Here is a 14,040-nt window from a genome sequence, read left to right as displayed (position 1 = left end):
AAAATTAAAAAATTACCTAATCCAGACACAAGAAGGGGTGAATGATGGCCAGCTACAAGCGAGGGCGATGTCACCATAGACGGCGGGGAGGTGGGGATGATGGGCGGGTAAAGGGCGCCCCGGGGATCCTCATGGCGACCGAATAAATCACCTTTGCTCGACTTGATGCCCGCCTGAAATAAAAAATTTATGAATTAAAAAAAAACAGATCGTCTGCAAATTACTCTATATCCCTTGATGAGAGGTTGAAACGTTTGGACACTCAACTTAATGATCCAACCAATCAAAATTTATTAAAGTCCCCAAAGTTGTTGAGCCATTGTCCCCTCTCTCTCTATGAACAACCATTTCTTTCAGCACCTATTTTATTCTAATACCGGCTTCGCTCTGCATTGAAAGGGGAAGTGAGGGAACAGAAAAGTAGCCTAAATCCATACAAAGACCTAAAATTAAAAATGATGTAGCCTAAAACCTTCCCAGGAAATTAAAGAATTCAATCGGTACCGTAATCTTAATGGACAAACAAAAAATCTTACAAGTTTATAGATTTAGGATTAATGTTTATACCCAGGGATCTAAAGGGATAAGACAACGACCGATAAATTGATGTACGTCCCCAGTATTGATACACAAAATTACCACTTCTGTAGATTAAAAAGAATGGTTGAAACGTTTGAACACTCAACTTAATGAATCAACCAATTAAAATTCACGAAAGTTCCTAAAGTTGTTAAGCAAACCAATAAGAAGAAGTTGAAATAAAAAATTAGGAACTTGTGTAATAAACAGCCAATTGTCCCCTCTCTCTGACTTAATAGAACAGAATCAAATTTCTAGGGTTGGGCCGGATATCCGGTGTGGCCGGATATCCGTCCGGATATCCGGCCATTTTCAATATCCGGCCGGATACCGGATATTGAAACTATCCGGCCGGATATCCGGCTCTATAATTTTTTATACTTTACACCAAAAATCTCTGCTTTTTAAAATCTTAAATGGCTATAATTTTCTTATTATTGAAGCTAGAAGAACATTTTTTCTGAATAAGTTTAACTTTATGTAAATTTATATAAGATTTTTGAAGAAATTTTTTTTACTACTTTAATATCTGGTAATTTGGCCGGTTATCCGGTAATTTGGCCGGATAACCGGATATTTGCCGGATATCCGGCGTTGGCCGGATATCCGGCGTTGGCCGGATATCCGGCCGGTTACCGGATATCCGGCATTTGAAATCAGCCGGATATCCGGTATCCGGTATCCGGCCAAAAAAGTATCCGGCCCAACCCTACAAATTTCATACCTGTCCAAAATCTTTATCTGGCGGTTCTGGGGAGCTTAGTAGCAGATCCTTTTCCTGAAGAACATCTATCTTGCCGCGGCGTGAAGTTCCTCCGCCTCCAGTGTCAGGCGTGTGACGCAGCAGCTCATCAATAGATACGGGCTCCCTACAATAGATAGATAAGTAAGGATAGGCGGTTTCCTGAATGTACCTATTGAACACAGAAACCCCACCTCTCTTATTTTGAAATAAATTGAGAAGCTTTTCGTTTGTTTATAACTTTATGTAAGGTTAGGTTAGGATATATTAAGTACAGGGTAGCCCCGCAAGGTTAGGACAACGTAGAATAGGCATTGGGAAAAAAAACACCTTATTTTCAATTCATTAAAACTTAAAAGAGAATTTTTGGGGGAGGGGTTAAGTGCTCAATTTTTATTTTAAAAAGTCTAATTGAAAATTAAATGGTAACAAATGTCTTAACCCTTAAGATCCCTACATCAGAAAAGCGTTATTATTTTTAACATATTAAGATAATGCAATTTGTATAGATTTTTTTCTGTAACAAAATAATAAAATTCGCGTAACCTTTCCTTCTTAAAAATTATTTACACTTTATACTCTAATACCTTACCTACGCTGTAAGTATAAAAAGATTTATCTAATAACATTATATAGATTTGCTTGGCTATACTCAGAAAACGCTAATCTCAGAAATCGTCTACCTCCAAAAACGCCTATCTCAGAAAAAAATGTAATAGGCATTTAATAAGATATACATTTTATGAAAAAAACTTTTTTTGACAAAGGTGTTTTTGAGATGGGCATTTTTTAAATGGGCGTTTTTTGAGATGTCCCATTTGCTCAGCCTTGAGCCTTGTATCTAGGATTTATTGATTCAATATGTTACAATCTTGAGCCTTTTTATCCTACATGGATTAGTAAAAAAGGAATATGGATTAATTGTCAAGATAGACAGAGAGAGATATATAAAAAGATAGCGACTAGAAACATAGATAAAAAAGATAGCGACTAGAAAGATAGATTTAAAAGAAAGCAACTAGAAAGATAGTAGGTATGATCTTTGAACACAGATTATTTAATACAAATGCTTTGCCTCTAGCCTCTAGCCAGAAAAATAGCCTTAAACCACCCAAAGACATTCATAAAGCATCCCTATAATATACAGTCCTTTTAGACCAGCAATTTCTGAGATCTATGGACAAAAAAATCCTTATTAATTTATAATCTAAAGGAAAGTTTAAAGTTATTTTGACAAGATGAAATGTCTGTCTGTTTATTTTGATGTGTCTAAAATCTCTAAGAAACAAACAGCCCGTTTGACATGGGTAAAAAGAAAATAAATTCCCCAACCCCTCTTATTTAGTTTATTTTTTACAATTGGAGGGTGAGGGATGAGGTCGTCCCATCCCAACCCCCAACAAAATGGCTTAAAACCATCGCAGGACCACTATCTAATTTCCTGAAAAATAGAACTCAATCTATTAATTATTCAGCATTTATGGAGATCTGACAGACAGACGGACATACGATTACACACACATTCTGTTACTTTTATATAAGGATTATTCCTTCATCCCAGATTGAGACTAAAATATGTAAATGACAGAGTAGAAACAGTAAATCCCCAAATGACTCAACAAAATTTTCGAGGCATGATTAACATACACATATTCCATCCATCCATATTATAAAGTAGTAAGGCTATTTTGACTATAGATATATACATAGATATCGGTAGTTACAGGTCTGAATTAATTTCTATTTCCAGACAACCTTATAAATGTATTTAGATGGTTTTAGTCTATATTTCTGCCCTCTATTGTCTTCCCCTAGAGGCAAGGTGCCCTGTATTTTTTAATTAAGTTGAAATAATCATTCCTTGCCCAATAACCAGTTATTATGCCAAAAGATTTTAAGGTATGATTAAGGGATCTTAAGGGATAAGACAATATACGATGAATTGATGTAAAAATTATGATAAACAACAATACCCCCTCTATTATTGGTTGAATAAACGCTTTGGGTACCAGCATAATTTACACCCTGGATTTATTTCAAGTATGAGAAGAGAGTGGGTACCTATTAGGGTGGGTTCATGTAGGAATTAGACAAAGCGGGGATATGCAACAGATAAAATTAACATTAAAAACATTTCTGACCGAAAAAGAATTTTAAAAAATTGAGTTTTAGAACACGACCACTTAAAAATATAATTCATTACTTATTAGTATGCAAAGACGACATTCAAAAAATTTTTTGAATCAGAACTATGGCTTCATGGTGCTCCCTGGAAAGGCCTTGAGGAGCTGAATCAGGAACTTTTGTCCGTTTCAAAATATCTCGTTCCTAGCCTTAGAAATCACTAAAAAAACAAAAAATTTTAAGGTTTATTGAGAACTGTCCAATTTGTAGAGGTTTTTTAGATTTTCTCAGGCTAGGAACGAGATTTTTTGAAACGGACAAAAGTTCCTGACTCAGCTCCTCAAGGCATTTCCAGGGAGCACCATGAAGCCATAGTTCTGATTCAATAAATTTTTGACTCCCATTTACAAATAGCTATACAAATTTTAAATCATCCAGAGGTGTATTATATCTATATAAATTGAGTGCAGATCCCCGCTTTGGCCTCAGAAAAAAAATGTCCAAAATCGACCCACCCTAGTACCTATCTATCTTTCTATCTAAATTTAAAATATTCTGGACAGGTCTGACAAACACATCATGTCTGTCAGTGTCAAAACTACACAGCAATAAATAATAATTAGAATAGCAACTTCATACAGAAGGTTATAGTTTAAATCAGCATTATAAGGTTTTCAAATGTTTGGGGGGGTTAACTAATATACTTCCAAAAATTTTGTGGCAAGATAAATTCTTGAGGAGGTGAGGGGTAAACATTCCTTTACCCCACCCCCTTTTCTTGTGTAAAATTTTGTATTTGAAAGAATTAAATTGGCATAAAATTAAAATTTTTTGCGCTATTACAGAAACAGTCACCATGATGATATGTGATATGTTATCATGAGGTAAAAGTCTGAGAATTTTTACTTTAATTCAAAAATCATCTTGACCTTCAATTTTGCAATAGATTTAATATTACTAGGTTATCATGTACTCCAATAAAGTGAATTTTGTAGCTGGCTAAATAAAAATATCCCTCCCATGTTCCTAGACCAACTGGCCAATAAATGATGTCCTTGTTAGCAATCAAACTTGACGACATTTTTTCCCCTATCATAATATCTAATCCACGTAAATTCTATATCCATAATTTTTGCATTTTGCAAGGTAGGGTATTTTAGTTTTTGTGGGGGTAATTCCTGATCTAATAAGGCAAATAAAAAGAAATATTACACTATAGTGTAAGTGTGTTTTCCAAATAATATCTCAGTAACAGCTTAGAAAGTCTTTATACATACCTTTCACTTATACTTGGAGGAGGTTCCAAGTTTCCTAGCAGATCATAATCAACGTTTGGCTCCACATAACCTGAAACAAATATTCTTGTAATTCATGCACTATAGCATTGTCCTGTAAATGTGTCTTTTATAAACACAAACAACTTTAAAAACATTTATATAAACTGATATTCTCTTGTTTAAAATAGTTCTAAAGGTTTTATGTTTTCTAATATCTCGCTAACCACTGAACCGATTGAATTTTTAAATTTAGAGAATTTTTATATGGTCTTATGATGGTTTTTCTGCCACCTACACCCCTTTAAGTACAGAGCACCTAGCCGTAGATTGGAGGAGGAGGGGTACATTCCACATTTTTGGTTTAAAAAAAAATATCGGTGTTACATCCCTTACCACCCAATAGCCTTCCATGGATCAATAGTAAACTTTCCTTAAAATTGTAGAACGATCGGTCCAGCAGTTTTCGAAATCTTAACGCACAAACAGATATACATACATCCTGTAACTTTTAGATCATAGCAATGAAGCATCTTTAATAAACTAAACTTATCTTTTGAATAGGTTTTGCAGCATGAAAATTAATTAAAGGTAATACCCAGGGATCTAAAGGGATAAGACAATGGCCGATAAATTGATGTAAATCCCCAATGACAGTACACAAAATTACCCCTTCATTTGATTACATTTAAAGGTTTAGACACTCAATTTAAAGAACCAACCAATAAAATAAATCGTTGTTATAAAACTTTGAGGACTAGTGTAATAAACAGTCCATTGTCCCCTCCCTTCTTGGGTTAATACCAGCATTAGATTAATATAATTTTGTGTAACTGCATAGTAAGGATGCAAAGTAGTGATTATATTAATGCAACAAACATAATTGGGCCCTTGCATAATCATATTATCTATTATATTCATGACTAGCCTACAGCTCACGTTGTTCGCTGGTCTGTAATGCTCTTGAGAATATTAAATATCCGTACTGGAATGGTAGAAGGCTAATGCAATTATTAAGGTATAAAATCCGATCAGTTAAGAATTTGTAGAGGGCCCGATCTTTCAGGGTTTAGACAAAAGACTTATTTTATGTTTGCTGACCAATGCACCTCTACTCTAAGAATAATATTGTCTGTCGGTCTATCGGTAATTCTCTTAAATAATTTTCCCAGCTTTTATCAAAGATCTTTTTTGTGTAAAGATTCACTATGCATTATTACTTTATATGTCTGTATGTTGTGCACCCTTTTTGCTTTTATTTGCTTTGCCTTTTGTTTTTTTTTAAATTCAAGAGCTTCTATAGTTATGGATGTTGTCATCCTTATTTACCTGTTAAATGTTAGTAGCGAAGTCAATTAATTTAAACTTTAAAAGTTTTATTCCTTACTTAGTCCGTTATTCTGTCTATAGACTACTAATATTTTGTGTGAAGATTTGTATGACCACTGCACTGATCATCGTTCGTCTGTCTGTCGGTTATGCCGCGTTTTCTTCTTTTTGCTTTTGTGTTTTTACTTTTACAATTAGGATTTTTGCTACTTATGGATATTATCATCCTTGTTGATGATTTTTAAACTCAGGGATCTTCTTGTTTAGAACTGACGAAACACTGATTAAGTTTTTTAGTCAAAGTGGTTACTAAACTTTGGTTAACAGTGTAATTTACAGTCATATGTTACCTCCTTCCCTGAGGAAAAAAATTTTGGAATTGAAATTATCCTTCTTACTCTATAATTCACTCTAAAATATTTGTTTTCTCAGCTGCTTTAAAAGTTAGATGGCTTAAATTTTTAATCAAGATTATAATAGACATTTGTTATTATAATTGCTTATTGCTTATTTATAATTCAAAATGTCCGTCCGTTCGTCTGTTGGCTAGGATTAGAGGAAAAAGTAATTTTCTCATTTGCTATTCAATGGCTGAAAATTGTGTTAATATTCCCTTTATAGCTTGACAGTATGGACCTCATTTATTGGTCAGTTAATTCATCCAGTAAGAGGGAAGGAAATGGGGTAAAAGGGTTGTATAATGTTAATGATCTATTTCTTGTTAAAAGCCAAACTTTTATACAGTGGGGGTTGATCTGTCCATCCGTACGTCCCTAACAAATAGTTCTGATAGCCCTATCACCATGACGTTAGTATGTCCAAATAAAATAACTTTTATTTGAGCTATTAAATGACATATTTACTTAAATTTTTGCTGAAATCTAAATGTTCTTTAGTAGAATTGATTAATGTTTCTCTTTTACGGATTTTGTCATCCTTGTTAATGTTATAAATTATCAGAGATAATTACTCTTTTTAAATACTATCGCTCTTTGCCTTACAAATTTTATTCTCTTATTCTTCAATTAAATGTTCATTTATCATCTCTTCAAATTCAGCTTGTAATAAAATTAGAATGCCTATGATTCATTATGTACACCCCCCCCCCCGTCTCTCTCTCTCTCTCTTTCTTTCTCTCACTCCATCCCCCCCCAACCTGTCTCTCTCTCTCTCATTCCACCGTTCGCTCTCGGTCTCCCCCCTTTCTCTTTCTATCTCTCTTGCTCCTTCTCTTTTTCTCTCTCTTCATATATACGTTACACATAATGATTCAACTTTAACATTTTACGTTAGAATATCTGTTTAATATATATTTAATCAGTAATTATTAGTTTTATATTTACACCCAATGTAACAATACACGATTTAACGTTTTGCTCCAGTTTTTTATCTTATTTTAAAGATTGAAATCCTAATATTCTTCATTTCAATTTATCGTCCCCAAAGGGTTGAAATGTTTAGTTTAATATCTGACCACATTACGGGAGTGTCGCATGAATCATTTCATTTTAAAACTAAGTTTTCTTAGATTTACTATATTATAAATTTAAGTTTTCTGTTTTATGAATAGAAATCAAATACTTCAATGTTATTTAAAAAGCAACATGAATTAAAAAACTGAATTTATGATGCTAAAAGTAGAATAATGGGTCTTAACGTTCTGGTCAATGAGAATTTAATAGGGATTATTGGAGCACTATGAGTTTTATACACCATATGCTTGGAAGATTCGAGCTCGATTATAGACGTTTATTTCCTATATAGATCTGTCATGGATCTTGATGCAATACCGCAGGCGGTTTTGTACATGTTAAAAATTGGAAGATTTCATTAAATAAAAGTAATCGCAAATATACTTAGTAAATAATATTAATTGATTTATTTATAATAGATTAACATTAAATACTTAGGTACCTAGCTTTTTATTTTTTTAAATTATGAACATTGTCTTAAAATATTGAAGACAATCGGACCAACGACCGTACGAACAGGCTATAATTATCTATTTAATTACGTGGGTCTTGAAAGAAAACGGAGTTGCGGGTTTCTTCGTATATCTGTTTAAAACAAAGATTTTTTCTTCCTTTTTTATAACTAAAATCTACAGTGGGTGGAAGTCGACACTCCACCCCCCCCCCCCCTCCCCTCACTCTCAAATGCTCCCAGAGGCATCTAGGGCCGTAGCCGCTTGTAATAATAATAGATATTACAAAGATGGGATGTGCAACAGATAAAACTAACTTAAATAAAATTTCTTACCGAAAAAGAATTTTAAAAAATTCAGTTTTAGAACTAGACCACTTAAAAATGTATTTTATAAATAAAAATATGCAAAGACGACATTCAAGTGCTCTCCACTTATTACCTCAGTTACTATTAATGCTAGAAGGCTAATATTTTTTGTGCATTTCCCCAGTTTTATAATGAATTTCCGGCTATAAGTCAGTCAAAGTCATATTTCGCTTCCTTACCCTTTATTTACCAACGACCAGACATTCAATTGTATAGCTATTTATAAAAGGATGTCCATTTATTGAATCAGAACTATGGCTTCATGGTGCTCACAGGAAAGGCCTTGAGGAGTAGAATCAGGATCTTTTGTCCGTTTCAAAATATCTCGTTCCTAGCCTTAGAAATTACTAAAAAAAAACACCATTTTTTAAGGTTTATTGAGAATTGTCCAATTTGTAGAGGTTTTTTAGATCTTCTCAGGCTAGGAACGAGATTTTAAGTAGTTCTGATTCAATAAATTTTTGACACCCTTTTACAAAAAGCTATACAATTGAATGTCTGGTCGTCACCGGTTTTAAGACTTAGAATAAATTTTAAATGATTTAAATTTTCCCCGCTTTGGTCTCAGAAAATAAATGTCCAAAATCGACCCACCCTAATAGATTTGCTTTAATAAAAAGTAAAACAACACTTTAATTGAACAAACCTTTATCTTGAAAGAAGCTGTTGTCAGATTTAACGACATCAAAGCACGTCTCCTTGACTAGGCTAGATCTGTTGCTAGTTCGGCTGTTGCTTCGCTGCTGAGATTGTTGCTGATGGGGCTGTAGGTCAGTAGCCCAGTTATCACTCCATCCAGAATTATTACTATGTTGTTGGTCTGCCCATCTGCTGCCCTGGTGGTCACTACCCACGTAATCGCCCCCAGGATACGCCTTTGTCGGCGATACACCAATATAAGAAGCTCCTGAAAAAATGAAAATATTAATAGTATCAGAGAATCTTATTATTATCAGAGATCTAAGGGAAAAGACAATAGCCGATGAATTGATATACATCCTCAATGATGATAACCAACCCAATTTTATATATTTAAATTATTGGTTCAAACGTTTGAACACTCAACTTGATGAATCAACCAATCAAAATTCGATGAAAGTCCCCAAAGTTGTTAAGCCAACGAATAACAAAACATTATTATACATCTTTGGGTACTTAATAGTTATTAAAAGTCCAATTTCCCCTTCCCTTCCATGCTAGCATTATCTCATTCAAATTACTTGATCAAAAATCTATTTATCAAGTGTAGGTACTTATATATGAAAGTACGCCTAGCAAAAATTATTTACCAAAATCTCCCCGCACAAATGACGTAGATAAACAATTTTAAGAGTACATCAATCAATTAAAAAGTAATTTTGTGCAACTTTAAAATATATATTAGAGCACTAAAAGATTCATTTTAAAACTGTCTAAAATAAGCTAAACTTTTTTAGCAAGATACCTACTTTATTTAATGAAAGTTTTTATTCATTCTTTGAGGAGTTCAATAGGTAAGAGATAAGCACGCCCTTTAAATTGTTGTATTTAAGTAGCCCAGCAGGGCTTAGGTTTTAGTTTTTGGTTAGAAATGCAAGTTTTAAATCTAATTTTAAAATATCAATAATATTTGCTACTTTAGATTTATATTTGCAACTCCTAATCTAAATAGGTACTACTTATGGGGGATCAGATTAATTAGTAAAACAGTATGGACACTGTAACCAACAGTTTTACTTTTAAGCCAACAAATGTGTGAAAGTGTTTTATGGTCCCAAAATAAATTACAAGCTAATGTCCTCTCCACCCCCAGTGCTGTATCTCATTTCCATACCATCAACACAACAACATCGTGGAATGTACCTGGACTATTGGAGTATGAAACAGCAGGTATTATACCTGGATCAGCCAGGTGGACTGGACTGTCCAGCAAATGTGGTCCCTGATTAAAAGGATGCTTAAAATTTGTGCTTTTGAGGTCAAATTATAATGATAAACATAAAGTAAGGCAGATAAAGGAAGAGGTGGATGTGACACTTTCTGAAACTGAAAATAAAAGTCAAAGGAACTCAACTAAAAAAGGTTTTACAGCACTAAAAGTTTCGTCGCTGTTTCTTCACAGTTCCACATTGTACCTCTTTAAAGCGAGTTCCTTTGACTTTTAGTTTTGGTTACAAAAAGAGTCATACCCGCCCTCTCCATTTAAAACCAAAACTATTAAAATTAATGCTTTGCTTTTCAAATTCTGATTATAAATATTTTAAGCTTCAATCATTCCTGTATGCCACCAGCGCGTCCAGTAGTTGTCCAGGAGGTTGGATGGTCAGGTCCAGGTATGCCTGCAATTTTAAAAAATTGTTAAAAAAAATAAAACATAGGTACCTACCTACCTAATTGAATATCATTTTTTTGTAGGTACCTGTCAATATTTCTTAAGAATAGCTATTATCAAGAAAACTCAATAGGTATACAATGAGACTTTCTCATGTTGGATAACATTTCCGAAAAATGAAGTGGTACCATATTACATACATTTTGCATTTTTTGATTGTTTCGGGTTTTTGAACAAATTTTAGTAACATTAACGTGCCATCTTGTTAAGAAAAAGTTATAGCATCAGCAATAACTGACTTTCTGACTTTTTCACATTTTTTTTGACTTTCTTATAAGATTCTGCAGGTACTACCTAAACACTATACCTGGAACAGACTCAATACCACAGGGACTGCTTGGTCCTGGACTCAAACTTGGGTTCACTTTCCTACAAAATAAAGACCATTAAAGATTTTATGTACATATATATTACCTACTTATAAATCTTTTTGATAAACTCGATGATCTTAATGGAGAAAATAATGGACCAATAAAGCATTTACATCTCAGTGGTGATAAACAAAATTACTCCTTTTGTAGATTTGATTTATTGGTAAAAGGTTTAACTAAACAATAACCAATAAAAGACCCCAAAATTGTTAAGCAAAGTTGAGTAATTTGAATTTAAAGTCCAATGTCCCCTTCCTCCCTGACTAAACGCTGTATACATTGCTAACCTTTATGTTACTCTTTCTGTATGTATAGTGTTTAGTAATTGATGAGGGGTAAATTGGAAAAGTTAGTCTTTAGCACTCATTTGTTAGTTATAACACACACACACATACTCCTTTGAGAGTAAAATAGAGTTAGTTGTCTGTTAATGAAATATCACTCTTTTTGTTCATTTTTAGAAACTTTTAAACAAAACTTTCTAGCAATTTTATAGAAAAACAAAGATAATTATGTTTTTAAGTTGTGCATCTAACAACAAAAATTAACAGTAAAGTTTCAAACAGTAAGATTGTAATTTGTCAATAAATATGACATAAGGACATACCTTAATTATAAGGAAGCGTTTATATCAACAACTTTTAAAGGAACATTTAAAGAACGCTAATTTGAATGCAATTCACATGTTTAGTTAAGTTACAATTGGATACTGGATAGGCCTTTTTCCTTTTAATTCCTTTGGGTCTGTCTGTCTGTCAAAACAAAGTAACAAAACAGTCAATTTGGAAATATTAAATTGGAAATCTATTTTAGCAAAATATGTTGATTGTTTTGATTTTTGTTTAGAAAAAAATGTGCATTTTTTAGATTAATTTCTTTCTTAACTTAATCATAAAAATTAATTTCCACCAATCTATGGCTGTTTTTCAAAAAGTTTTTATATGTATTTTTGTGTTGACACCTCTATTGGGATGGTTCCAATTTAATTTGACTATAAACTACCAAAGAAAACAATTGACCTGAACGTTATTTCAATTATGTTTATGCATTTAAGCAAAAGTATGGAATAAAAATTTCATAAATGACATTTGAAACATACCTACTGAATATGAAATATACTATTTTTTTTTATAAAATGTATTTAACCCATGAAGATCTTAGTTTGATATTAAAACATTCTTTTAAAATAGAAACCTTATTAAACCTATCACTAAATATCGATATAAAGACATTTAATATTTGCTCTTTCAATTCTAAATATGCTATTTAAGCATATTTAGATTATATCGAAGCAAGAAATTAATGTCTTAGCCAAAAAGTTGTAAAATGATCTTTTATCTAATTGCTCCGCTTATCTTATTTTGAATTTTTGAAGAAAAAAAGTACAATTCTAGTAATTAACCTAAATGAACATTATACTAACAATTACTTACATTTCTAAATATTTTACTCCATATTTTTATTTATTATAATAATAAGTAGGTATCTAATTTAAATACTGTGAATTAAATATCTACATTCTACATAACTCAACATAATGTTTTTATTGTTTTTTCAACCTTAAAAATATCGATCCTAACATCTTTTTAAATCCATTTTTAAACCTATTAAAAGTATAATTTTAATTTTATTGTCTGTAACCAAATTTAAATAGTACCTGGCGCGTTTTCTACGTGTGCTCCTAGACTTAGAAATAATTTCTAACCCGCCAGCTTTCTCTATTTTTCTGTGGTAGGCCTCGGATTCTCTGAAAATAGCCCCAAGCTTCACTTTAGTCTGTTTTAGATAAATATTTTTATTCTCAAGTGTTTAGTTTCAGTCTTAGCCAGTCAATGTATGTTTACTTAAAAAATATTGATTTTTAATACAGATTATGATATGAAAATAATATAAAAAAATATTAAATTTTCAGTCTTTTACTCATTTAATTTTAAAATTAATTACTGATAAGCTTATGTAATCTTAAGAATACAGAAAATTTAACACATATTTTAAAATATAAAAGCATAACAATAAATAAATTAACAAAATAAACAACAATGAACAAAAGCTTTGGCATTCAGAAAATAAAAATTCCCCCCTCTCTTAAATATTAATAAATTATTAAATTCCTTCCATTCAATTTCTATCTCTTCTATGGCAATGGAAAATATTTTTCAATATCTTTTCAAATATTTGAATCATTCAGATAAATAGTTATTCAATTTTTAAGTAGATTTTTTAGATATATTTAACTGTTTGTACATATTTGTGCATAATTTTTGTAAAACACTTAAGAATTTCATCTTGATATACGTTTAATATAACCATTTTTTTAATGAAGTGGGATGAGCATATTTTCATCATTGGAAGGGGGGGATCTGACTTTAGATTTAAGCCTTTTTTGTGGTTGCATACTGACAGTTTGGGTCTATCTAAGCTTAAGTCGAAAATTGGACCCTAATCGATTAATTGGCTCCTTCCCATGATTTAAATTTGCAAGGTCCCCATCCCCCAATATAATAGATCCATAGTATGTGTTAGCTTAAACTATAATTTTCTTTTCTTTTACCCCTTTTCTAACCTATTATTGTATTTGATTTTCAAAAAAAAAAGATAATTTAAGTGCAAAAACAAAGCTACAAACATGTTAAGAAAAATACTATAACTAAAAAGGCAATAATACTAGTACTACAAAATAAAAACATAAATGGCAAACAAAATACATAATTCAAATAAACTGCATAGAAACTAAATAAAACAACTACAGCACAAAAAAACAGTTTAACCAACATGCTCAACATAAATTTATAAGAATAACATAAGAATAGTACAGGGACCTAACTGGATAGGACAATGGCCGATAAAATGTTTATCTCCAATGATGTAAAACAAAATTACCTCACAGTGTATATTACAATTAGTGGTTGAAACATTTCAACACTCAACTTAATTATCCAAACAATAAAAGTCCCCAAA

At 32.0% G+C, this 14,040-nt stretch overlaps 1 protein-coding gene across 14 annotated transcripts in view; it reads right to left on the bottom strand.

Moving 5' to 3' along the window:
• The window catches only part of LOC145314724 (uncharacterized), a 215,204-nt gene that overhangs the window by 163,003 nt on the left and 38,161 nt on the right, over positions 1-14,040 (bottom strand). For all 14 annotated transcript variants that reach the window (XM_080154756.1, XM_080154757.1, XM_080154758.1 and 11 more), the window contains 8 exons: positions 12,740-12,829; positions 11,019-11,080; positions 10,600-10,658; positions 10,183-10,264; positions 8,987-9,247; positions 4,723-4,792; positions 1,304-1,448; positions 17-173 (listed from right to left, as the gene is read on the bottom strand). In XM_080154756.1, the coding sequence (XP_080010882.1) occupies positions 17-173; positions 1,304-1,448; positions 4,723-4,792; positions 8,987-9,247; positions 10,183-10,264; positions 10,600-10,658; positions 11,019-11,080; positions 12,740-12,829 (926 nt within the window). The remainder of the gene's footprint in view (positions 1-16; positions 174-1,303; positions 1,449-4,722; positions 4,793-8,986; positions 9,248-10,182; positions 10,265-10,599; positions 10,659-11,018; positions 11,081-12,739; positions 12,830-14,040) is intronic.

Source organism: Acartia tonsa, chromosome 3 (genome assembly GCF_053477335.1).
Source record: "Acartia tonsa isolate MP-2025a chromosome 3, ASM5347733v1, whole genome shotgun sequence".
Taxonomy (NCBI): domain Eukaryota; kingdom Metazoa; phylum Arthropoda; class Copepoda; order Calanoida; family Acartiidae; genus Acartia; species Acartia tonsa.
The sequence above is the reverse complement of the archived record's forward strand: the minus strand, read 5'-3'. Positions and strand labels throughout refer to the sequence as shown.